Source organism: Lutra lutra, chromosome X (assembly GCF_902655055.1).
Source record: "Lutra lutra chromosome X, mLutLut1.2, whole genome shotgun sequence".
NCBI classification, from domain to species: domain Eukaryota; kingdom Metazoa; phylum Chordata; class Mammalia; order Carnivora; family Mustelidae; genus Lutra; species Lutra lutra.
In genome coordinates, this window is record NC_062296.1 from 55,958,661 (window position 1) to 55,985,743 (window position 27,083).

General features: G+C 36.7%; 1 protein-coding gene across 1 annotated transcript in view; it reads left to right on the plus strand.

Annotated features, from left to right (window-relative positions):
- DGKK (diacylglycerol kinase kappa) overlaps positions 1-27,083 on the plus strand; it is a 166,875-nt gene that overhangs the window by 80,852 nt on the left and 58,940 nt on the right. Inside the window, exon 8 of the mRNA XM_047715124.1 lies at positions 25,288-25,390. Coding sequence (XP_047571080.1) covers positions 25,288-25,390 — 103 coding nt within the window. The remainder of the gene's footprint in view (positions 1-25,287; positions 25,391-27,083) is intronic.

Consider the following 27,083-nt stretch of genomic DNA (forward strand, 5'->3'; position numbering starts at 1 on the left):
TTTTGTCTTGATGAAGTCCTGAAAGTTCATTTTTGCTTTTGTTTCCCTTGCCTTTGGAGACATGTCTGGAAAGAAGTTGCCATGGTTGATGTTGAAGAGGTTACTGCCTATGTTCTCCTCTAGGATTTTGATGGATTCCTGTCTTGTGTTGAGGTCCCTCATGCATTTTGAGTTTATCTTTGTGTATGGTGTATTTTGAGTTTATCTTTGTGTATGGTGTAAGAGAATGGTCGAGAGAATAGCTGTCCAATTTTCCCAGCCCCACTTATTGAAGAAACTGTCCTTTTTCCATTGGGTATTTTTTCCTGCTTTGTCAAAGATGAGTTGACCATAGAGTTGAGGGTCCATTTCTGGGCTCTCTATTCTGTTCCATTGACCTATGTGTCTGTTCTTGTGCCAGTACCATGCTGTCTTGGTGATCACAGCTTTGTAACATAGCTTAAAGTCAAACAATGTGATGCCCCCAGCTTTGTTTTCCTTTTTCAACATTTCCTTGGTGATTCAGAGTCTTTTCTGGTTCCACACAAATTTTGTAATTGTTCCAGCTCCTTGAAAAATGCCAATGTATTTTAAAGGGAATGGCATTAAAAGTGTAGATTGCTCTGGGCAAGATAGACATTTTAACAACATTTGTTCTTCCAATGCATGAGCCTAGAATGTTTTTCATCTTTTTGTATCTTCAATTTCTTTCATAAGTGTTCTGTAGTTTCTAGAGTATAGATTCTTTACCTCTTTGGTTGGATTTATCTCAAAGTATCTTATAGTTTTTGATGCTGTTGTAAATGGAATAGATTCCCTAATTTCTCTTTCTACAGTTACATTGTTAGTGTATAGGAGAGAAACTGATTTCTATGGACTGATTTTATGTTCTGCCACATTGCTGAATTGCTTTATGAGATCTAATAATTTAGAGGTGAGGTCTGTTGGGTTTTCCACATAAAGTATGTCATCTTCAAAGAAAGAGTTTGACTTCTTTGCCATTTTAGATGATTTTATTTATTTTTGTTATCTGATTGCTGATGCTAAGACTTCTAGCACTATATTGAACAATAGTGGTGAGAGTGGGCATCTCTGTCACGTTCCTGACCTTAAGGAAAAGCTAAGAGCTTTTCCCCATTCAGAATGATATTCACTGTGGGCTTTTCATAGATGTTTTTTATGATATTGAGGAGTGTTCCCTCTATCCCTATACCCTGAAAAGTTTTAATCAGGAACAGATTTTGGACTTTGTCAACTACTTTTTCTGCATCAGATGAGAGGATCATGTGATTCTTGTATTTTCTTTTATTAATGTGCTCTCTCACATTGATTGATTTGCAAATGTTGAACCACCCTTGCATACTAGGAATAAATCCCACTTGGTTGTGGTGAATAATCCTTTTAATGGACTGTTGGATCTTATTGGATCTAATGTACATTGGATCTTGTTGAGAATTTTGGCATCCACGTTCTTCAAGGTTACTGATCTGTAATTCTCCTTTTTGATGGGGTCTTTGCCTGATTTGTGGATCAAGGTAATGCCTGCCTCATAGAATGAGTTTGGAAATTTTTCTTCTGTTTCTATTTTTTGAAACAGCTTCCGCAGAATAGGTATTACTTCTTCTTTAAATATTTGGTAGAATTCTGATGGGAAGCAGGGAATCTGGCCCTGAACTTATGTTTTTTGAAAGGTTTTTGATTACTATTTCAATTTCATTATTGGCTATTGGTCTATTCAGATTGCCTATTTCTTCCTGTTCCAGTTTTGGTAGTTTATAAGTTTCTAGGAAGGCGTGCATTTCTTTCAGGCTGCTTAATTTGTTGGCATATAGTTGCTAGTAATAATTTCTAAGAATTGTTTCTATTTCCTTGGGGTTAGTCATGATCTCTCACCTTTTATTCATGATTTTGTTAATTGGGGTCCTTTCTCCTTTGTTTTGGACAAGTCTGGCCAGTGGTTTATCAATCTTACTAATTCTTTCAAAGAATGAGCTTCTAGTTTTGTTAATCTGTTCTACTGTTTTTCTGGTTTCTATTTCATTGATCTCTGCTCTAATTATTATTTCTCTTCTCCTTCTTGGTTTAGGTTTTATTTACTGTTCTTTCTCCAGCTCCTTTATGTATAAGGTTAGCTTGTGCATTTGGGATTTTTCTAATTTTCTGAGAGAGACTTGGATGGCTATGTATTTCCCCCTTAGAAACCCCTTTGCAGTATCTCATAGATTTTGGACTGAAGTGTTTTCATTCTCATAAGTTTCCATGAATTTTTTAAGTTCTTCTTGAATTTCCTGGTTGACCCAATCATTCTTTAGCAGGATGCTCTTTCACTTCCAAGTGTTTGAATTCCTTTCCATTTTTTTTCTTGTAATTGAGTTTTAGTTTTAAGGCAGTGTGCTCTGATAACATGCAGGAAATAATCTCAATCTTTTGGTATTGGCTGAGACCAATACCAAATACTGTGACCACATACTGTGACCCAGTATGTGATCTATTCTGGAGAAAGTTCCATGTGCATTCAAGAAAAATGAGTATTGTGTTGTTTTCAGTTGGAATGTTCTGTATATATCTATGAGGTCCATCTGGTCCAACATATCATTCAAAGCTCTTGTTTCTTTGTTGATCTTCTGCTTAGATGATCTGCCCAATGCTGAGAGTAGAGTATTAAAATCTCTTACTATTCATGTATTACTGTCGATATGATTCTTTATTTTTGTTAACTGCTGGCTTATGTAGTTTGCTGCTCCCAAGTTAAGGGTATAGATATTTACAATTGTTAGATTTTCTTGTTGGATAGACTTTTAAGTATGATATAGTGTCCCTCTGCATCTCTTAATACAGTCTTTAAATTCTAATTTGTCTGATATGAGAATTGCTATCCCAGCTTCCTTTTGAGGTCCATTGGCATGAAAAATGGTTCTCCATCTCCTCACTTTCAGCCTGGAGGTATCTTTAGGTTCAAAATGTGTCTCTTATGGACAGCTTGTGGCTGGGTCCTGTCTTTGTATCCAATCTGCAACTCTGTACCATTTCATAGGAACATTTAGGCCATTCACATTGAGAGTAACTACTGAAATATATGTATTTATTGCCATCCTATTGTATGTACAATCCCTGTTTCTATGGATTGTCTCTGTAAATTTCTGGTCTATATTACTCTTGAGGTGTTTCTTCTTTTATAGAATCCCCCTTAATATTTTTTTGCAGGGCTGGTTTGGTGTTCGCATATTCTTTTAATTTCTGCCAGTCCTGGAAGCTCTTTTTCTCTGTCTGTTCTGAATGACAGCTTTTCTGGATAAAATATTCTTGGCTGCATGTTCTCATTTAGTACCCTGATTATGTTGTGCTAGCCCTTTCTGGCTTGCCAGGTCTCTGTGGACAGGTCTGAAGTTATTCTGATGTTCCTCCCTCTGTATGTAAGAAATCTTTTCCCCCTGGTAGCTCTCAGGATAGCTTCATTGGTTCTAAGATTTGCAAGTATTACTATCGTATGCCAGGATGTTGGTCTGTTCTCATTGATCTAGGGAGGGTTCTTCTCTGCCTCTTGGACACAAATTCTTATTTCCTTCCCTGGATTAGGGAAGTTGTCAGCTGTGGTTTGCTGAAATATACCTTCTAGTCCTCTCTCTCCACTCCCTCAAGGATCCCAATAATTCTGACATTGGAACATTTCATGGCATCATTAATCTCTCTAAATCTGTTCTCATGGGTTTTTAGCTGTTTATCCCATACCTTCTTGGCTGCCTTCCTTTCTATCAATTTATCATCTAAATGACTAATTCATTCTTCTGCCTCCTTTACCCTAGCTGTTAGAGTATCCTGTTTAATCTGCATCTCATTCATAGCATTTTTAAGTTTGGCCTGATTAGCTCTCATTTCTGCCTATATTGTCTCTCATAGTTTTCTCAAACCTGGCTATTGACTTCATAATTGCTACCTTGAAATCTCTCTGACATCTTACTTATATCGAGATACATTAGGTCTGCAGGAGAGACCACTCTCTCTGGTTATTTTATTTGTTGGGAGTTCCTCCTTTTATTCATTCTGTTGAGGGGTGTTGAGGGGATGTACAGAGTTCAAAATATTGACCACAACCCAGCAAAGATGCACCTTAGGAAGATCCAGAGCTGTCAGAAACCACTACAGAAAAAAGCAAAGCCAAAATGAAACTCAAGAATAAAATTTATAAAATTAAAGAAGAATTTAAAATTAAAAATTGAGAGAAAGGGAAGTAAAAACAGGGGGGTGAAGTGTGATGGGGGCTATAATCTCTCCGTGTGGGCAAGGAAGGGTATCTCCATTCTTCTTAGGTGTATTTTGCTCTGTCTGTTAGAGGACACAAATTCCCAGAGTTACAGGGAAAATAAAACTGGTAGAAAAAAAGGTCTACATTGAAACATTTATCTACATAAAAAATATACCTGTGAAAAAATACAAGTTAAAAACCTACTATGAAATATGTTATATTAAACATCTAGTTGAAATGAGAAAAAGGTAAAAAGAAAAAACATAAAAGAAAGAATAAAAAGAAAAAAAGTTGTATCTGAAAAATACCCAAGCCATGAGGCAATGCCTAGAGCTCAATATATTATTTTTCCCTGGCATTAGAGTTTTATAGTTTTATGGGGGCCATAGGGTTGTCGTCCTCTTGTTCTTCCAGCCTGTCTTCTGGGGGAGGGGCCTGCCATGCTGTTTCTCAGGCAACACTGTCTGGGCTCTGTGGAAACTGTTTTTTTGAGCCTTTGTTCTCTGGAGACTTTCTGTGCCTTTTCTGAGGGTCAGAACAAAATGGCTGCACCCAGACCTCTGTCCCAAATCACAGTCTGCTCTTTCTGAACCCTCCAGAACACAGTCTCCATTTCTGTAAGTTCCACTGAAAACTGCAGCTTTCTGCATGCAGTGTGCGCCCACAGCAACCTTGTTAGCAGTCTACCCAGGGGCCCTGCTTTTTTCTGCCTTTTGTGATTCTAAAACCTCGAGCAATCCTGGGTTCATGCACATTCCCCTGCAGCTCCTGGATCCTGTTTGAGCACTGTTATAAAGCCCTTCCTGGTTGCTACCAGTCTGCAAGTTATCACCCAGTCCCCCAGCACAGGGCACTATTGTGCTCCAGTGTTTTGTCACTTCCCAGGGGCCAGCTTATGGTGGCTCCCTCCCCCTTCGACTTCTCTTCTGATAACTGTTCACAGATTCATGAGTTCTCCCTTCCTACCTTGGGACAGATGGTGCTTTGCTGCTTGTAGGGACCCAGATGCATATTCTTATATCTCAGCTTGATTTTGTGGATATTCAGAATGGTTTGGTTGATATCCAGCTAAATTCAGGGGACCTGTTAAAAGAGTCCCCTATTCATCCACCGTCTTGCCTAAAGGGAGGTTTATTCTGAAATAAATCAGTCATGGGATGTAATGTACAATATCATGACTATAGTTAATAATACTACATTACATATTGGGAAGTTGATAAGAAAGTAGATCTTAAAAGTTCTCATCACAAGAAAAAGATTCTGTAATTATATACAGTGACAGATGTTAGCTAGACTTATTGTGATGATCATATCACCATTGTATTTAAATATCAAATTATTATGCCATACACCTGGAACAAATATAAAGTTATACGTTGACTCTACCTCAATAACAAAAGAAAGAAAATAGCAAATAGAAGTCAGAAAACTGAAGAATACAATAACTGAACTACAAAATACACTAGAGGGATTCAACCTAGACTAGGTGAAGCAGAAGGAAAGATCAGTGAATTCAAAGACAGGGCCATGGAACTCAATCAGAACAGCAAAAAGAAAAAAACGAGAATGAAAAAATGTGAAGATAGCTGAAGGGACTATGAGACAACATCAAGTGAACCAACATTCTCATTATAGGGTCCCAGAAGGAGAAAATAGAGAGAGAGAAGGGACAGAAAACTTATTTGAAGAAATAATGGCTGAAAACTTTCTTAACCTGGAGAAGGAAACAGACATACAGATACAGGAAGCACAGAGAGTTGCAAATAAGATGAACCAAAGAGACCCACATAAAGACACATTATAATTAAAATATTAAAAGTTAAAGACAAGAAAAGAATGTTAAAAGCAAGAAGAGAGAAACAACTTGTTATGTACAAGGCAACTCCCATAAGACTACATCAGATTTTTCAGCATAAAATTTGCAGGCCATAAATGGGTGGAACAATATATTCAAAATGGTGAAAGAAAAAAACTTCCAAACAATACTCTACACAGCAATATCAATCATAATTGAAGGAGAGATAGAGTTTTTCAAACAAAAGCTAAACAAGCTCATTATCTCTATACTGGCCTTATAAGAAATGTTAAAGAGGGGACACCTGGGTGGCTCAGTCAGTTAAGTGACTGACTATTTTTTTATTATTATTATTCTTAATTTCAGAAGTAGAATTTAGTGATTCATCCACTGTGTATAACAGCCAGTGCTCATTACATCAAGTGCCTTCCTTAATGTCCATCATCCAATTACCTGTTCCCCCCACCCACCTCCCCTCTGGCAACCCTCAGTTTGTTTCCTAGAGTTAAGGGTCTCTTATGCTTTGCCTCCTTCTCTGTTTTCATCTTTTTTAAAATTTTTTCCTTCCCTTCCCCTATGTTCATCTGTTTTGTTTCTTAAATTCCATATATGAGTAAAATCCTATGGTATTTGTCTCTCTCTGACTGACTAATTTTGTTAGCATAATACCCTCTAGTTCCAGCCATGTCATTTCAAGTGACAAGATTTCATTATTTTTGATGGCTGAGTAATATTCCATTGCATGTGTCCATACATACACACATACACACACACCCATCTTTATCAGGAACATCTGGGCTCTTTCAATATATTGGCTATTGTGGAGTATCTGACTCTTGATTTCAGCTCAGGTCATGATCTCAAGGTCATGAGATCAAGCCCCATTTTGGACTCTGTGCTGCTTGTGGAGCCTGCTTGAGATTTTTCTCTCTCCCGCTCCCTCTGCCCCTCCCCACCAAAAAAAAAAAAGAGAAGAAGTGCAAAAGGGACTTCCTTAAGCTGAAATTAAAGGGCACTAATTAGTAAAATGAAAGCATATGAAAAATAAAAGTCTCACTGGTAAGGGTAAATTCAGAATAATCTAACAGTGTGAAAGTGGTGAATTAATCACTTATAAAGCTATTATGAAGGTTAAAAGACAGAAGTAGTAAAAGCAACTATATCTATAATTTGATAAGTGATACATGGCATAAAAAGATGTAAATATGATATCAAAAACATAAAACATGTGGGGGAGTAAAATATAGACCTTTATAAGCATTCAAGCTTCAATTGTTATCAACTAAAAACAGACTGTACAAAAGTTGTTTTGTGTAAGCCTTATGGTAACCACAAAACAATAACCTTAGTAGATACACAAAAGATAAAGAGAAAGAAATCTTCATATACCACTATAGAAAATCTTCAAATCACAAAGGAAGAGAACAAGGAAAAAAGGAACAGGGGAACTACAAAACAACAGAAAGCAATTCAAAACAGCAATTACATACCTATCAATAATTACCTTAAATATAAGTGAACTAAATTCTCAACTCAAAAGACATAGGGGGACTGGATGGATAAAAAAAAAATAGTTATAACCCAGTTATATCCTGCCTATAAGAGACTCACTTCAGATATAATGATACACACAGACTGAAAGTAAAGGGATGGAAAAAGATATTCCATCCAAATGGAAACCAAAAAAAGGAGGGTAGTTATACTTATATCAGATAAAATAGACTTTAAAACACAGACTGCAATAAGAGACAAAGAAGGTAATTATGCAATGATAAAGGGGACAATCCAACAAGAGAATACAACATTTGTAAATATTTATGCACCAACATAGGACCACCTAAGGGGGAAACACACTGTAACACAATATTAAGGGATTTAAATACTCCACTGTCATCAATAGGTTATCCAGACAGAAATTTAATACAGAAACATTGGTACTAAATGACACATTACACTATATGGATTTAATAGATATATACAGAATATTCCATCCAAAAGCAATAGAGTATATATTTTTTCAAATACACATAGAACAGTCTCCAGGATAGATCATATGTTAGACAACAAAACTAGTCTTAATAAATTTTAAAAGATTGGCATCATATAAAGCATCTTTTCTGACAACAATGGTATGAAATTAGTAATCAATTATAGGAAGAAAACTGGAAAAACCCACAAATATGTGGATATTAAACAACTTGCTACTGAACAACTAATGGGTCAAAGAAGAAATCAAAAGAGAATAAAAAAATACCTTGAGACAAATGAAAATGGAAATACTGCATACCAAAACTTATGGGATGCAGAATTCTGAGAGAATGGTGCTATAGGAGGATCCTGAGCTCACCTCATTCCACAGACACACAGAACAAACCACCACATCAGTACAGCTAATTCAGAAAATGACCCAAAGACTGGCAGAAGAGACCTTCCACAGTTAATTGTGGAAAGGAGGCCATAATGAAAAGAATAAGAGGGGCAGAGCCACAGGTGGGAACCAAACCCCTGGTTAGACTAACCACAATTGGAAGAGACACCTCAAGCACAGAGAAATAAGAGGATCAGGCCCCACCAGGCACCTCAGGCATGGAAGACCTGAAACTGGGAAGACAAGTTCCCATAATATTTGGCTTTGAAAACCAGTGGGGTTTAACTTCATGAGTTTTTACAATCAGCAGGGCTTAATTCTGAGTACTTTAGAAATCAGTGGGTTTAGCTCCAAGAGAATCAGATGGTGATTGGAAACTAGATCCCTGCTGTTAAAGAGACAGTATAACAAATAACCCAGCTGAGATACAGCACAGAAGCAGAGTTTGAGAAGCACCTGGACTGTATAAGTGGAGGAGACTTATTAACTAATCACAGAACATGGAAGGGCAGGGATCATTAGGAGACTTCTCAAAGAACAAAAAAGCTGGTAGATGTCTTTTCTCTAGCACTCTCCAGCCTAGATAGTTGGACACCTGCAGGAACCAGCAAGAACACTCTCTACATAGCTTCCTAAGACTGTGCACCCTACTTCTATTCTCCTGTAGATCTGCCCCCATTCAACCACCCAATAGTCCCTTCAAAGCAGCTTCTGCTAAATCTCATCCTGCAAGCAGCTCCAGCAGGGATAAACACCATTCCAAGGTGACTCCTACCTTTGGGAGAGTAGAAGATAACCACACTCACCAGTACACCCACAGTCCCAGCAGTCAAACCTTATAGCTGGCAGTGCAAAGAGGGTATCCTGCTGATCAGTGTAACTGTAATGCTGGCAAATGGACTGGGAGCAGGCATCTGGTCTGACTGCAGGCCTTACCACCAAAAAAAGCATCTCAGGAGATAATGCAGGGAGAACATCCTGTAGGTCAGTGTGACTGCAGCCCTGGTAGATGAGCTGAGGGCAGGCATCTGGTCTGATTGTCAACACTGCCCAACTTCAAGCCTGTGGCAGCCCCACACTGGCTTCTTAACAGCACAGGGACAAACCCCTGCCTAGTATGCCCACAACAGGCAAAGTGGACTATTGCACTAACTGGACTAAAGGCAAACAAGGCTCAGCCACAAAAGAGGGGCAAACACAACCCCCATAGGAGACACCACTGAAGTGCCTGGTTCTGGTGAATCGGAGACACTATGCTACAGGGCACCACAAGATTTCTTCATAGAGCCACTACTTTGAAGATCAGGAGATGTAACTGACTTATCTAATATACAGAAACAAACACAAAGAGTTAGACAAAATGAGAAGACAGACGAATATATCCTGAATGAAAGAACAGGGGGAAAAAAGCAAAAGAGTTAAATGGAAAAAATATATATAAGCAATATATCTGATAACGAATACAAAGTAATTGTCATAAAGATACTTACTGGACATGAGAAAAGACTGGATGATCTCAGTGAGACCTTCAGCAAAAAAAGAACCAATCAGAGATGAAGAACTCAATAATTAAAATTAAAAATAAACTAGAGGAAATCAATATTAGAGGAAACAGAATCAGTAATAGATAAGAAGAGACAGAAGAACAGATCAGTGATGTGGAAGACAGGATAATTGAAAGCAACCAAGATAAAGAACAAAAACAAAAAAAAATAATAATAAATGAGAGTAAGTTAAGGGAACTCAGTGACATCATCAAACATTAACATTCACATTTAGGGATCCCAGAAGGAAAAGAGAGAGAAGAGGCAGAAAATGTATGTGAAGAAATAATAGCTGAAAACTTCTCTAATCTTGGGAAGGAAATAAAGATCCAGATCCAGGCAGCACAGACAGTCCCCAATAATATCAGCCCAAAGAGGTCCACACCAAAACACGTAGCAATTTAAATGGCAAAAACTAGTGATAAAGAAAGAATTTTAAAAGCAACAAGAAAAAATAGTTATATTCAAGGGAAATTCCATAAGGCTATCAGCTGACTTTTCAGAAGAAACTTTGCAGGCCAGAAGAGACTGGTATGATATATTCAAACTACTAAAAGGAATAAACCTGCAACCATGGAGTACCCTACCCAGCAGGGCTGTCATTCAGAACAGGAGAGATCAAGAGTTTCCCAGACCAAAAACAAAAACAAAAACAAAAAAAAACTGAAAGAGTTCATCACCATTAAGCCAGCCTTACAATAAATGTTAAAGAAAAGGCCATAATCATGAGTAACAAAACTATAAAAAGAAAAAATTTCACAGGTAACTGCAACCTTATAACAAGACTACTACTTAAGTTTAAATATATATATATATATATATATATATATATATATGAACTTAGAGAACCAGTATGAAGGTTAAAGCACAAAAACAGTAAAATCAATTATATCTATAAAAATCAGTCAAGGGATTCACAAGGTAAAAAGGGTGCAAAGTATGACATCCATAAAACATGTGAAGGGAAGAGTAAAAACTTTGTGCTTTTAATGAGTTTAAACTTAAGCAACCATCAACTTAATATAGACTGCTATGTACATAAGATGTTACATACAAACCTAATGGTAACCACAAATAAAAAATCTGTAACAGATACACATGAAATAAAGACAAATGAATCCAAGTGTATCACTAAGCAAAGCCATCAAAACACAAGGCACAAGAGCAAGAAAAGAAAGGAACAGAGAAGAACTATAAAAACAACTATAAAATAAGTGGAAAATGGCTATAAGTACAACCTATCAATAATAACTTTAATACAAATGAAATAAATGCTTTATTTAAGGCATAGAGGGACTGCATGGATAAGAAAGATAAGAAAGTAAAACCAATCTGTATGTTGCCCTCAAGAGTCTCATTTAAGACCTAATAACAGGGGTGCCCGAGTGGCTCAGTGGGTTAAAGCCTCTGCTTTTGGCTCGGGTCGTGATCCCAGGGTCCTGGGATCGAGCCCCACATCAGGATCTCTGCTCAGCAGGGAGCCTTCTTCCTCCTCCTCTCTCTCTGCCTGCCTCTCTGCCTACTTGTGATCTCTGTCTGTCAAATAAATAAACAAAATCTTTAAAAAAAAAAAAAAGACCTAATGACATGCAGATTGGAAGTGAAGGGATAGGAAAACATTTATCATGCAAATGGAAGACAAGAAAAGCTGGGGTAATAATACTTATGTCAGACAAAATAGACATTAAAACAAAGACTAACAAGAGACAGAGAAGGACACTACATAATGAGAAAGGAAAAAACTATAAGAGGATATAAATTATAAATATTTGTACACCCAGCATGGGAACACCTAAATACATAGTGTCACTATTAACAGTCATAAAGGAAGAAACTGACAGTGATAAAATAGTAGGGTACTTTAACACCCCACTTATATCAATGGATACATCATCCAGACAAAAAATAAAGAAGTAGTGGCTTTGAATGACACACTGGACTAGATGGATCTAATAGATATATTTAGAACATTCCATCCCAAAACATCAGAATATACATTCTTGTCAAGTGCACATGGAACATTCTGCAGAATAGATCACATGTGAAGCCACAAAACAAGTTTCAATAAACTCAAAAAGATTGAAACCATATTATGCATGCTTTCCAACCATGATGGTATGAAACTAGAAATCAACCACAAGAAAAAATGTGGAAAGAACACAAAAACATGGAGGTTAAATAACCTGCTACTGAACAATGAAGGGTCAATAAAGAAATCAAAGAGGAAATCACAAACCACAGAGAGGCAAATAAAAATGAAAGCAAAATGGCCCCAAATCTTCGATGCAGCAAAAGCTGTTCCAAGAGGGAAGATTATAGCAATACAGGCTTTCCTAAATTAAATACATAAATAAATCCTCAAATAAACAACCTAACTTTACATCTAAAGGAGCTAGAGAAAGAACAACCAAAGCTGTCAGCCAGTAGAAAGAAGGAAATAATAAAGATTAGAGCAGAAAGAAATGAAATGGAGACTTAAAAAAAAAAAATGGAAGAAGAGATCAATGAAACCAGGAGCTGTTTTTTTAAATAATAAGCAAAAATGATAACTCTTTAGCCAGACCCATCATGAAAAAAAGAGGACTCAAATAAATAAAATTGGAGATGAAGGAGAAATAATAAATAACACCTTAGCAATACAAAGGATTATAAGAGAACATTATGAATAATTATATGCCAATAAGTTCGACAACCTAGAAGAAATGGATAAATTCCTAGAAACATATAACTGTCCAAAACCAAATCAAGAAGAAATGGAAAATTTGGACAAATTACTAGCAATGAAATTTAATCAGTAATCAAAAAACTCCCAACAAACAAAACTTTAGGACCAGATGGCTTCACAGATGAATTCTACTAAACATTTACAGAAGAGTTAAAACATATTCTTCTCAAACTATTCCAAAAAAACAAAATAGGATGTATACCTTCCAAATTCATTCTATAATGTTACTATTACCCTCATTACAAAAACTAGATAACGACCTTAAAAAAAAATGCAGGTCTATGTCCCTGAAGAATACAGATAACAAATTCACCACAAAATATTATCAAACTGAATCTAAGAATACTATAAAAAATCATTCACTATAATCAAGTGTCACTTATTCAAAGGAAGCAAATATAGATAGATGATAGACAGATAGATAGATGATAGATAGATAGATGTAGATATCATAAAAATAATGAAATCTTGCTATTTGCAACAACATGGATAGATCTAGAGGGTATAACTCTAAATAAAATAGATCAGACAGGGGTGATTGGGTGAGTCTATCAGTGAAGTATCCAACTCTTGATCTCTACTCAGGTCTTTATCTCAGGGTTGGGAGTTTAAGCCCCATGTTGGGCTCCATGCTGGGTGTGGAGCCTACTTAAAAAAAAAAAAAAACCCAAAACAAAAAACGTTAGGGGGTGTCTGGGTGGCTCAGTGGGTTAAACCTCTGCCTTCGGCTTAGGTCATGATCTCAGGGTCCTGGGATCGAGCCCCACATCAGGCTATCTGCTCAGCAGGGAGTCTGCTTCCCCACCCCGCCTGCCTCTCTGCCTGCTTGTGATCTCTGTCTGTCAAATAAATAAATAAATAAATAAATAAATAAATAAATAAAATCTTTTTAAAAAATAAGTTAGAGAAAGACAAATACCATGTGATTTTACAATATGTGAAATTTAAGAAACAAAGCAAATGAACAAACAAAAAAAGTGACAGACTCTTAAATACAGAGCACAAAAATGGTTGCCAGAGCAGAGGTGGATGGGTTATGGGTGAAAAAGGTGGAGGTTAAGAGTATGCTTTTCTTAATGAGCACCAAGTAATGTATAGAATTGTTGAATCATTATATTGTACACCCAAAACCAATATAACATTGTATGTTAATTATACTTTATATATACTTTATATATATATATATATTTATATATACTCTCTCTATATATATAGGCTAATTGAATATAATTTTTAAAAAACTGAAGAAATAAGAAAATCTCAAATGAACAACCTAACTTTATACTTCAAAGAAATAGAATAAGACCAAGTGAAACCCAAAGTTAGTAAAAGGAAATTACTAAGATTAGAACAGCAATAAATGCAATTGAAACTAAAAAGACAATAGATCAATGAAGCAAAGAGGTGATTCCCTTAAAAGATAAACAAAACTGACAAATCTTTAACTACACTCACCCTGAAAACAAAGAGAAGTGTCAAATAAATAAAATCAGAAATGAATGAAGAAAATTACAACTGATATCACAGAAATACAAAGGATCATAAAGGAGAACCACGAATGATTTACACACCAACAAATTGGAAACCTAGAAGAAATGAATAAATTACTCGAAACATAAAACCACAAAGACTGAATCATAAAGATATAGAAAATCTGAGCAGACAGATTACTAGTAGGGAGACTGACTCAATAATCAGAAACCTCCCAACAGGGGTGCCTGGGTGGCTCAGTCAGTTGGGTATCTGCCTTCAGCTTGGGTCATGATCCTGGGGCCCTAAGCTTGAGCCCTGCATCAGACTCCCTGCTCAGCAGGGAGTCTGCTTCTCCATCTTCCTCTGCCATCTCCACTGCTTGTGCTCTCCTCTCTCTCTATCTCTATCTCCCTCCCTCTCTCTTTCTCCCTCTCTTTCTCTCAAATAAATAAAATCTTAAAACAACTACCTCCCAACAAACAAATGTCCAGGGCCAGACACATTCACTAGTAAATTCTATCAAACATTAAAAAATAATACCAATCCTTCTCAAATTCTTTCAAAAAATAGAAGGAACACTTCCAAATTCCTTCTAAGAGGCCAACATTACCCTGACACCAAGACCAGACAAGAATGTCACAAGAAAAGAAATTTACAGGCCAGGGACACCTGGGTGGCTCAGTCAGTTAAGCCACTGCCTTTGGCTCAGGTCATGATCTCAGGGTCCCGGGATTGAGTCCCACATCAGGCTCCTAGCTCAACAGGGAGCCTGCTTCTCTCTCTGCCTCTGCCTCTGACAATTAAATAAATAAAATCTTTTAAAAAAATTACAGGCCAAATATCTCTGGTGAACATAGATGAAAAAATCCTCAACAAAATATTAACAAGCCAAATTCAACAGTACATAAAAGGATCAACACTGTAATCAAGTGGCAATTTAGTCTAGGGATGCAAGCCTGGTTCAACATGCACAAACCAATTGATATGATACCCCACATTAACAAAATGAAAAATAAAAATTATATGATCATTTCATGGGGCACCTTGGTGGCTCAGTCAGTTAAGCATCTCCCTTTGGCTTGGGTCATGGTCCTAGGGTCCTGGAATTGAGTCCCATGATGGGACTGCTCAGTAGGGAGCCTGCTTCTCCCTCTCCCCCTGCTCATTCTCTCTCTCTCTCTCTCTCTCTCCCTCTCTCTCTCAAATAAATAAAAATCTTTAAAGAAAAAAAATATGATCATTTCAATAGATGGGGAAAATCACTTGACAGGATTTGACATTTATGATAAGAACTCTCAACAAAGTGGATATAGAAAAAATATACTTCAACATGATAAAGGCCATATATGACAATCTCACAGCTAATATCATACTCAATGGTGAAAAACTTTCAACTTTTTCTCTAAAATCAGGAGCACGACAAGGATACCTACTCTCCTTACTATTATTCTACATCATATTAGAAGTCTTAGGGGGAAAAAAGAAAAGAAAGAAAAGTCATCCAGTTATAAAATGAATAAGTCACAGAGCTAAAAAGAAGTAAAGCATAAGGAATAGAGGCAACAATATTGTAGTAACATTGTACGGTGACTACACTAATCATGGTGAGAATTGAATGATTTATAGAGTTATTGGATCAATATGTTGTACACCTGAAGCTAATATAACATTGTATGTCAATAGCACTTCAATAATAAATTCTTTAAGGCATACAAATCATAAAAGAAGTAAAGCTGTCATTATTTGCAGATGACATATTATATATAGAAAACCCTAAAGAGTTTACAAAAATCTGTTAGAACTAATAAATTCAGTAAAACTGCAAGATTCAAAATTAATATACAAAAATCTGTTGCATTTGTATATACTAATTATCAGAAAGAAATTAAGAAAAAATTATCATTGATAATTGCATCATAAAGAATAAAATACCTAGGAATAAGTTTAACCAAGGAGATGAAAGAACTGTACTCTGAAAACTACAAGATATTGATGAAAGAAGTAAGGCACAAATAAATGGAAAAATATTTTGTGCTCAAGGATTGGAAGAATAAATATTGTTAAAACGTCTATACTGCCCAATGTAAGGTACAGATTCAAAGCAGTCCCTATCAAAATTCCAATGGGGATTGTCGGGGTGGCTCAGTCTGTTAAGCATCTGACTCTTGATTTCAGCTCAGGTCAAAATCTCAGAGTCATGAGATTGAGCTCCGTATCAGGCTCTGCACTCAGTGTGGAGTCTGCTTGGAATTTTCTTTCTCTCCCTCTCCCTCTGCTCCTCCACCAAACTCATACACAAACATGCTCACATGCTCTAAATATATACGTACATGTATGCATGCACATATACATACATACATACATACATACATAAAATCTGTTTTAAAAATTCTAATGGGATTTTTCACAGAAATAGAACAATCCCAAAATTTGTATGGAACCACAGTAGACCCCAAATAAACAACACAATCCTGAGAAAGAAGAACAAACAGGAACATCATACTCCATGATTTAAAACTATATTATAAAGTCATAGTAATAAAAATAGTATGGTATTAGCACATAGATCAATGGAACAAAAGAGGGAGCACAGAGATAAACCCATGCATATCTGGTCAACTGATTGGCAAAGGAGCCAAGAATATAAAATGAAAAAAGGAGTCTTTTCAATAAATGGTGCTAGAAAAAGTAGACAGCCACATGAAAAAAGAATGAAACAGGATCACTATCTCATACCACTCACAAATAATAACTCAAATGAATTCAAGTCTTGAATGTAAGACCTGAAACCATAAAACTCCTAAAAGAAAACACAAGTGGTAAGTTCCTTGATATCAGACACGCCATGGTTTCTTTGGATTTAACATCAAAAGTAAAGACAACAGTGGAAAAGATAAACAAGTGAAATTACTAAAAAACCTTCTGCAGAGGAGGAGTTATGATGAGAGGAGTAGGGGTACCCTAAGCTTGCCTTGTCCCTCAAACACAGCTAGATAAATAACAAATCATTTTGAATGACCAAGAAATCAATCTGAGGACTGAGAGAGGAAAACTGCACAAGTAGAGGTAGCAAAATGACCTCATCATCGAAGATAGGAGCTGTGGAGAGTTATTTGGAGGAGAAAGGAACTGCGGGTGCTGTATAGGGGAGGGAGCTCTGATCACAGAGAGAGGAGCAAGAGAGACAGAAAAAGTGAAAGTGTGTGCAGGGGGTTGCACAAAAAAAACTCTTCCCCAAAATCATTGACTAAGAAAAGAAGAGGGGCTAAACACCACAAGTTTTTTTTAAGTGACAAAGCAAAAAGTCTGAAGCTTTAGAGTCCATACAATCACCAGTGTCATGGCTGGTGGGCTTGGTGGTATTCCAGTGGGGCAGGGATCAGGGAGCGGGCAGTGTGGTCTGAGGATCCCCTGGGTCACACAGGGACAAACAGTTCCCCTGCTTGGAGTGAATTTAGGAGAGGTGGCATGGCCTCTCCAGGGACAAAAGATCCAGTGGGCACCACTTGAGCTGCCCCATTCACTAGCATAGGAACAGAGACACCAGCTGAGGACAGCAATCCTTGGTGCTGGGTTTTGGCTGTGCTTTCCCATAAACTCAAACCACTGTGCAGTTTCACAATTAATTTCCTAGACAAAATGGCACTGGTCATAGCACAGTAAGACCCTACCCCTAGAGGATCAGTGCAGATCTGTGCCACACAGATCTCTAAAATTTGGAGATTCGAAATCCAGCTGAATGCCTGAGATCAAACACAGGAGTACTATGCCATCTGGCAGGCAGACAGCCTAAGCAAAGACAGGGTGAAGGCAGGGATCTGGCAGAAGAGGGAACAGAACAGGGGTAATTGTTTGCTCTTCTGTGAGGGCTTCCTGAAGAGTGGTGGGTGCGAACTCCCTGCTCCAGGTAGGAGACGACAGGGGAAGGCCACTTTCTCCCCTGCCCATCAGCACTAACCAACCTCAGTGAGCAAAACAGCACCAACTCATGGAGGCTGGAGTCACTTTCAATGAGCTCTGCCTCCCCTGCACCCTGCAAGTGCATCTCTGCTAGGGCAAGTCTGCCTGAGAATCAGCTGCAGTGGGCCCCACCCCCAGAAGACCAGCACAAACTCCTTCATGCACCAAGTCTACTGGTCATAGAATGCTGCACAGCTTCAGCTCTAGGGGGAATAGGATCTAGCTTACTTTTTTTTTTTTTTTTTGATATAGCTTCTTTTAACAAGCAGACCAAAGCACACCTAGGCTTTAGCTTCCTTTTGTTTGTTTGTTTTCTTGGACCTCTTCTTAATATAACCATTACTCTCAGGAGCAGGAATATAACACGCTTTCCTAATAAAAAAACAGTGACCTGGACAAAATGACAGGATGGAGAAACTCATTCCAAAAGAAAGAACAGGAAGAAGTCATAGCCAGGGATTTAATTAATACAGATACAACTAAGATATCTGAACTAGGATTTACAAAAATAATCATAAGAATACCAGCTGGGCTTGAGAAAAGTATGGAAGAAACTAAAGAATCCCTTACTGCAGAGATAAAAGTATTAAAAACTAGTCAGGCCAAAATAAATAATGCTATAACTGAGATGCAAAACTGACTAGATACAATGACAATGAGGATGGATGAAGCAGAGGAACAAATCAGTGATATAGAAGATAAAATTATAGAAAATAATGAATCACAAATGTAGACCTAGGGAACTCACTTTCTCCTTAAAATGTAACAATGTTCATGTCATAGAAGTCCAGGAAGAAGAAAAAGAAAATAGAGCGGAAGGTTTATTTGAGCAAATTATAGCTGAAAACTTCCCTAATCTTGGATAGGAAATAGACATTTCAATCCAAGAAGCACAGAGAATTCCCATTAAATACAACAAACCCAGCCATCAACAAGACATATCATAGTCAAATTCACAAAATACAGAGACAGGGGAAGAATCCTGAAAGCACCAAAAGGAAAAAAAAAAGTCCTTAACCTACAAGGTAATACAGATCAGGTCATAGCAGGTCTGTCCACAAAAACATGGCAGGTCAGAAGACAGTGGCAGGATATACTCAACATGCTGAATGAGAAAAACATGCAGCCAGAATACTTTATCTAGCAAGGCTGTCATTCATAATCGAGGGAGAGAGAAAGAGTTTCCTAAACAAACAAACAAATGAATGAAAAGGAGTTTGTGACCACTAAACCAGCCCTGCAAGAAATAGTAAAGGAGGACTCTTTGAGTAGGGGGATAAAAGACAAAAGCAACAAAGACTAGAAAGGAACAGAAAACATCACCAGAAACACCAAATTTACAGGTAACACAATGGCTCTAAATCTGTATCTATCAATAATCACACTCATTGTAAAGGGACTAGATGTTCCAATCAAGATGTAAGGTATCAGAATGGATAAAAAAAGCAAGACCCATCCATATGCTGTCTACAAGAGACTCATTTTAGACCAAGACACCTACAGATTGAAAGTGAGGAGATGGAGAACCATCTATTATGATAATGGATATCCAAAAGAAAGCCAAAGTATCCATACTTATATCAGAAAAATGAGATTTTAAACCAAACTGTAACAAGAGATAAAGAAGGGCATTATATCCTAATTAAGGGGTCTATTCATTAAGAAGATCTAACAATTGTAAGAATCTATGCCCCCAACTTGGGAGCACCCAAATATATAAATCAATTAATAATAAACATAAAGAAACTCATCAATAATAATACAATAACAGTAGGGGACATTAATACCCCACTTATAGCAATGGACAGATCATCTAAACAGAAAATCAATAAGGAAACAATGGCTTTGAATGACACACTGGACCACATGAATTTAACAGGTATATTCAGAACATTTCATGCTAAAGCAGCAGAATACACATTCTTTTTGAGTGCACATAGAATATTCTCCACAATAGATCAACATGCTGACTGGGTCACAAATCAGTCTTCAACAAGGGAAAAATGGAGATCATACAATGCATATTTTCTGACCACAATGTTATGAAACTTGAAGTCAACCACAAGAAAAAATTTGGAAAGGCCAAAAATACATGGAAATTAAAGAATATCTTCAGAATATCTTACTAAAGAATGAATGGGTTAACCAGCAAATTAAAAAAGAAATTGAAAAAAAAAATACACGGAAGCAAATAAAAATGAAAACATATCAGTCCAAAACCTTTGGGATACAACAAAGGCAATTCTAAGAGGGAAGTATACTGCAATATAGGCCTACCTCAAGAAGCAAGAAAAGTCTCAAAAATACAACCTAACTTCACACCTAAAGAAAGTAGAAAGAGAACAGCAAATAAAGCCTAAACCCAACAGAAGAAGGGAAATAATTAAAATTAAAGCAGAAATAAACAACATAGGAAAAAAGTAAAACAGATCAGTGAAACTAAGAGTTGGTTCTGTGAAAGAATTAATAAAATTGATAAACCCCCAGCCAGACTTATCCCAAAAAGAAAGGACCCAGATAAATAAAATCATGAATGAAAGAGGAGAGATCAAAACCAACACCACAGAAATCCAATCAATCATAAGAGAATATTATGAAAAAATATGTGCCCACAAACTGAGCAATCTGGAAGAAATGGAGGAATTCCTACAAACATACTAACTGCCAAAACTGAAACAGGATGAAATAGAAAATTTGAGTAGATTCACAACCACCAAAGAAATGGAATCAGGAATCAAAAATCTCCAAACAAACAAACGTCCAGGGCCAGATGGCTTACCAGGGGAATTCTACCAGACATTTGAAAAAGAGTGTATAACTAGTCTTCTCAAACTGTTCCAAAAAATGTGAAAGGAAGGAAAACTTCCAAACTCATTCCACCGGGCCAACATTACTTTGATTCCAAAACCAAAGACCTCACTGAGAAAGAGAACTACAGGTCAATATCCCTGATGAACATAGATGCAAAAATTCTCAATAAGATACTAGTAAATTGAATCTAAAAGTACATTAAAGGAATTATTCACCACAATCAGGAGATATTTATTCCTGGGCTGCAGGGGTGGTTTAACATCTGCAAAATCAATCAATGTTGATGCACCACATTAATAAAAGAAAGGATAAGAATCATATGATCTTCTTAATAGATGCAGAAAAAGTATTTGACAAAACACAGCATCCATTCTTGATAAAAGCCCTCAGTAAAGTAGGGATAGATGGAACATATTTCAACATCATAAGTGCCTTATAGGAAAGACCTACAGTGAATATCATCCTTAATGGTGAAAAACTGAAAGCTTTTCCTCTACAGTTGGAACAAGACAAGGATGTTCACTCTCACCATTACTATTCAACATTGTACTGGAAGTCTTACCCTCAGTGATCAGACAACAAAAAGAAATAAAAGGCATCTGAATCAGCAGGGAAGAAGTCAAACTTTCACTATTTGCAGACATCCTACTCTATATAGAAAACCCGAATAAATTCACCAAAAATTTACTAGAACTAAAACATGAATTCAGCAAAGTTGCAAGACATAAAGTCAATGTACAGAAATCTGTTGCATATCTATACACTAATAATGAAGTAGCAGAAAAAGAAACCAAGGATTTGATCCCATTTGTAATTGCACCAAAAACAATAATATACCTAGGAATAAACCTAATTGAAGAGGTAAAGATCTGTACTCTGAAAACTATAGAACACTTATGGAAGTAATTGAAGAGGACAAAAAGAAATGGAAAAAACATTCCATGCTCATGAATTAGAAGAACAAACATGGTTCAAATGTCCATACTACTTAAAGCAATCTACACATTTAATGCAATCCCTATCAAATACCAATAGCATTTCTCACAGAGCTAGAACAAATCCTAAAATTTGTACAGAACCACAAAAGACCCCAAAGAGCCAAAGCAGTCTTGAAAAAGAAAAGCAAATCTGGAGGCATCGTGATTCTGAACTTCAAGCTATATTACAAAGTTATAGTCATCAAGACAGTATGGTATTGGCCCAAAAACAGACACATAGATCAAGGGAACAGAATATAGAACCCAGAAATGAACCCACAACTATATGATCAACTAACCTTTGACAAATAAGGAAGGAATATCCAATGGAAAGCAGACAGTCTCTTCAATAAATAGTGTTGCAAAAACTGGACAGCAACATGCGGAAGAATGAAACTGGATCACTTACACCATACACAAAAATAAAATCAAAATGGATGAAAGACCTAAAAGTGAGACAGGAAACTATCAAAATCCTAGAGGAAAACAGAGGCAGCAACCTCTTTGACCTTGGCCATAGCAACTTCTTGCTAGACATATTGCTGGAGGCATGGGAAACAAAAGCAAAAATGAACTATTAGGACTTCATCAAGATAAAAAGCTTCTGCACAGTGAAGGAAACAATCAACATAACTAAAAGGCAGCCTACAGAATGGGAGAAGATATTTGCAAATGACATAGTATCAAAAATGTATAAAGAATGTATTAAACTCAACCACCAGAAAACAAATAATCCTGTTAAGAAATGGGCAGAAGACATGAATAGACATTTTTCCAAAGAAGACATATAGATGGCTAACAGACACATGAAGAGATGCTCAATATCACTAATCATTATGGAAATACAAATCCATACCACGATGACCTCACACATCAGAATGGCTAAAATTAACAACATGAGAAACAACAGGTGTTGGTGAGGAGGCCAAGAAAGGGGAGCCCTTTTGCCCTGTTGGTGGGAGTGCAAACTGAGGCAAACTACTCTGGAAAACAGTATGGAGGTTCCTCAAAAAGTTAAAAATACAACTACACTATAACCCAGCAATTGCACTATTAGGTATTTACCCAAAAGATACAAAAGTACAGATTTGAAGGGGTACATGCACCCCCACGTTTATAGCAGCATTGTCAACAATAGCCAAACTATGGAAAGAGCCCGAGTGTCCATTGACTGATGTATGGATAAAGAAAAAGTGTTATATCTATACAAAGGACTATTACTCAGCCATCAAAAAGAATGAAATCTTGCCATTTGCCATGATGTAGACAGATCTATAGTGTGCTATGCTAAGCGAAATAAGTCAGTCAGAGGAAGACAAATACTATGTGATTTCACTCATATGTGGAATTTAGGAAACAACACAGATGAACATGTGGGAAGGAAAAAGAAACAGGAGGGGGAGGCAAACCATAAGAGTCTCTTAAAGTTAGAGAACGAACTGAGGGTTGATGGAAGGAGGTGGATGGAAGATGGGTTGAATGGGTGATGAGTATTAAGGAGGGCACTTGTTATGATGAGCAGTGGGTGTTATATGTAATTGTTGAGTCACTAAATTCTACTCCTGAAAGCAATATTACACTATATTTTAACTAACTAGAATTTAGGTAAAAATGTGGGAAAAATAATGCAGAGCTTGTGCACAACAAAGGAACCACCAGTAAAAGGAAAAGGCAAGCAGCTGAATGGGAGAAAATATTTGTAAATCACATATATGATAAAGGTAAATATCCAAAATATATAAAGAAGTCATATAACTCAATACAAAAAGCAAACAAACAATCCAATTAGAAAATGGGCAAAGAATCTGAATAGATCTTTTTCTAAGGAAGACATACAGATGGTAAACAAGTATATGAAAAAGTACTGAACATCTATGATCATCAGGGAAATGCAAATCAAAACCACAATAAGATATCACTTCACACCTGTTAGAATAGCTATTATCAAAAAGAGAAGAAATAAATGTTGATGAGGATATGAAGAAAAGGGAAACTTCATGCACTCTCAGTAGGAATGTAAATTGGTGCAACTACTATTGAAAACAGTGCAGACTTTCCTTTAAAAATTAAAAATAGAACTACTATTTGACCTAGCAATTCAACTTCTGTGTATTTATCTGAGAAAAATGAAAACATTAGTTCAAAATCATATAGGCACCCTCATGTTCACTGAAACACCATTTACAATAGTCAAGATATGAAAACAACATTAAGTGTCAAGATATGGACACAACATAAGTGCTGTATGAATGAAGAAAATGTGGTAGATGTATATGCAATGGAATATTATTCAGCCCTAAAAATGAAGGAAATCTTGCCATTTGCAACAACATGGAAGGACCTTAGGGCATTATGCTACATAAAATGAGTCAGACAGAGAATGAGAAATACTATATGATCTCACATATATATGAATTTTTTAAAAAATGAGCTCATGCATATGCGGAGGGGGGAAATGGGCAAAATAGGTGAAGGTGGTCAAAAGATACAAAATTCCAGTTATAAAATAAATAAGTCATCAGGATATCATGAACAGCATAGTGACTATAGTTAATATGCTATTTTGCCTATTTCTAAGTTGCTAAGAGTATAGACCTTAAAATTTCCCATCACAAGAAAAAACTATAATTATGTATGGTGACAGATATTAACTACACTTACTAGGTGATCATTTTGTAATATATATAAATATCAAATCATTATGTTGTACACCTGGAACTGATAAAATGTTATATGTCAATTATGTCTCAATTAAAAAAAAGAGAGAGAGAGAGAGAACTCTGGTTGTCCTCTGGCTCTCTTTTAATTGCTTTTGTGTAATCAAGCCAGGTTCATGTCCTCTAAGAACTGTGAAATTGTCTAGGAAATGGTACCTAAAAATATCAGAAATTTGGGAAATATGACCACTTGTGGGAAAGGCAGCAGAATCTCAGTTCTGCCACTTCCCAGCTGTTTGACCTTGAGCAAGATTCTTCACCTCTCCAAACTTTTGTATCCTCATTTCTAAAATGAACCTAATAATGTGTTCCCTACCATACAGAGTTGTTGTAAGGATTGAAGTGTAATAGCATATTAACAGGATTAGTACTCTTAAAATCCAAGTAAGTTCCCTATTCTGTAGGCCACTAAGATTGTGCCCTATGGCTACTGTCTTCTTAATGCCTATGATGGGTATCTTCTGAAAGCTACCTTTGAAAGGAACAGAGTTCAGAGCCCACCTTCAGGCTAGTGCATGCTGAAGTTGGGAAGGGTGTGTCCAGTTTGAGACAGGGGAATGTGTATGGCACGAAATGTCAGAAAGGGAGATGTTAACACTGGGGACTCAAATCTTGGAACTGGAACTCAAGACTAATCAATTGTATCCTTTTCTCTCCCCTCCCTTTTTTTCTCTGTTCTTCTCTTGTCGTTTCAGGTGCATGATGACTGCCGGGGACGGTTTTCCAAGGAATGCTGGTTTGGAAGTCATCGAACATCAGTCATTCCTCCCACTGCCCTCAGCGACCCTAAAGGAGATGGTGAGTACCCAAATTTCAACCTCAGAATGTATTTCACTGGGGAAGGAGGAAAGGTGATAAGACTGGGGAAATTTTAAAATTAATTTTAATTAAATTATTATTTTCAACCAGCAAATGGGGAAGTAGGAATGTGTATATATGTAGAGACAGCTCATGTTTCTTTTTAGACCTTTGGGATAATGACTGTTGATGTTTATGGCATATATGTATGTGGGCATGTTCTCTGTAGGCTTTGTCCCATTTGTTCCTGAATTATCAGACTTGATTCCAGTTTTTCATGATTTTCAGACACTAGATAATCCATAAAATAAGTTTGCTTGCATCCAGGTGGGCAAGGAAGAACTACATAAAGGCCCAGGTCATATTATTTTTAGAATAGAAACTAACACCAAGGTTGACTCCAAATCTGAAACTAGCATGATTATTGCCCCAACATGCTCTGTTGATGCTTTATCAATTCCTAAACTCAAGTGATATATTGAGATTCTTTCATACGGTGCTGAAAGGCTACAAAGAGATCCAAGATAAGAACATTTCCAGAGCTTATGGTTATTGTTGACCCAGGATATTGATATAGTATGACAATATATAGATTAAGGTAGCATATGGTAAGCACCAAAGGAGTTACACTTGGAGACACTTGGAGATCAGAAATTATTAGGACTGTCAACTAATTGCAAGATGTTGCATAGAAAGGAGGCAGAAATGAAATAAATGCAGCAAGAGTAAGCTTTCTATAGAGTCTTCTCTCAGAAGTTCTAGAGATATTAGAACAGATAAAACAGGGGCAAAGCAGAGGGATGTTTTGTCCAGTTTGTGTTTGTCTTTATTATTAAATAATGATGAGACTTAGAAACAACGTGATGTAAAGGGAAAAAACAAAGGCCAGGCAACCATGAGTTTTAGTCACTTACTAGCTAGGTGACCTTGAGTAAGTCACTTACATTCTCTGAGCTTCACTTTCCACATCTAATTGGGAATGATAACTGTGTATTGGGAGGATAAGTGATAATATGTAAAGGGCTGAATATCAAGAAACATAGCCCCAAAGGACAACAAAATTAAATCACTGGTCTTCTAGCCTAATGAAAACTGTAGACCCCCACAAGGATATTTCACTCTAGCCATTGCTGACAATACCTTTTTGAATATACCTCCCCTTCCCCACTTTTTCCTTAAAGAGACTCTCCTTTTTGCCATTGAGTTGTTCATTTGCTTCTCATATTACTCATTATTAAGTAATGGGTGCTGTCAAGATCAAAATCACATATCACAGCTAAAAAGAGCTGACCTATTTTACGAACACTAAAGAATTTAGAAATCTAATACATTTACCAACTGACACACTATTTGTTTCACAAAGCCAGCAGAGAGATACACTGCCCATTAATTTCAGTTTGTGTAGTTAGCTTCACTCTATATATGGTCAATTTCACTTACTGGAGCTAAAGTTCAAACCCTGCCTGGAATGTTTTCATTTATATTTCACTAATATACTAATTTACCCATCTCTGACATGTGGGATGTCCACTGGTCTGGATGTGATTAGTGAACCAGCATGTCATTGACTTAAAAATTTTCCCCATACTGATGCTTGCTGCCCACTTTGTCATCAAGGAAGAGCTAGCATTGGCTGACAGAAAAGAAAAGAAAGTAGAGTTTGTAGTTTCTTCAGAGAACAGAAGGGGGCAAG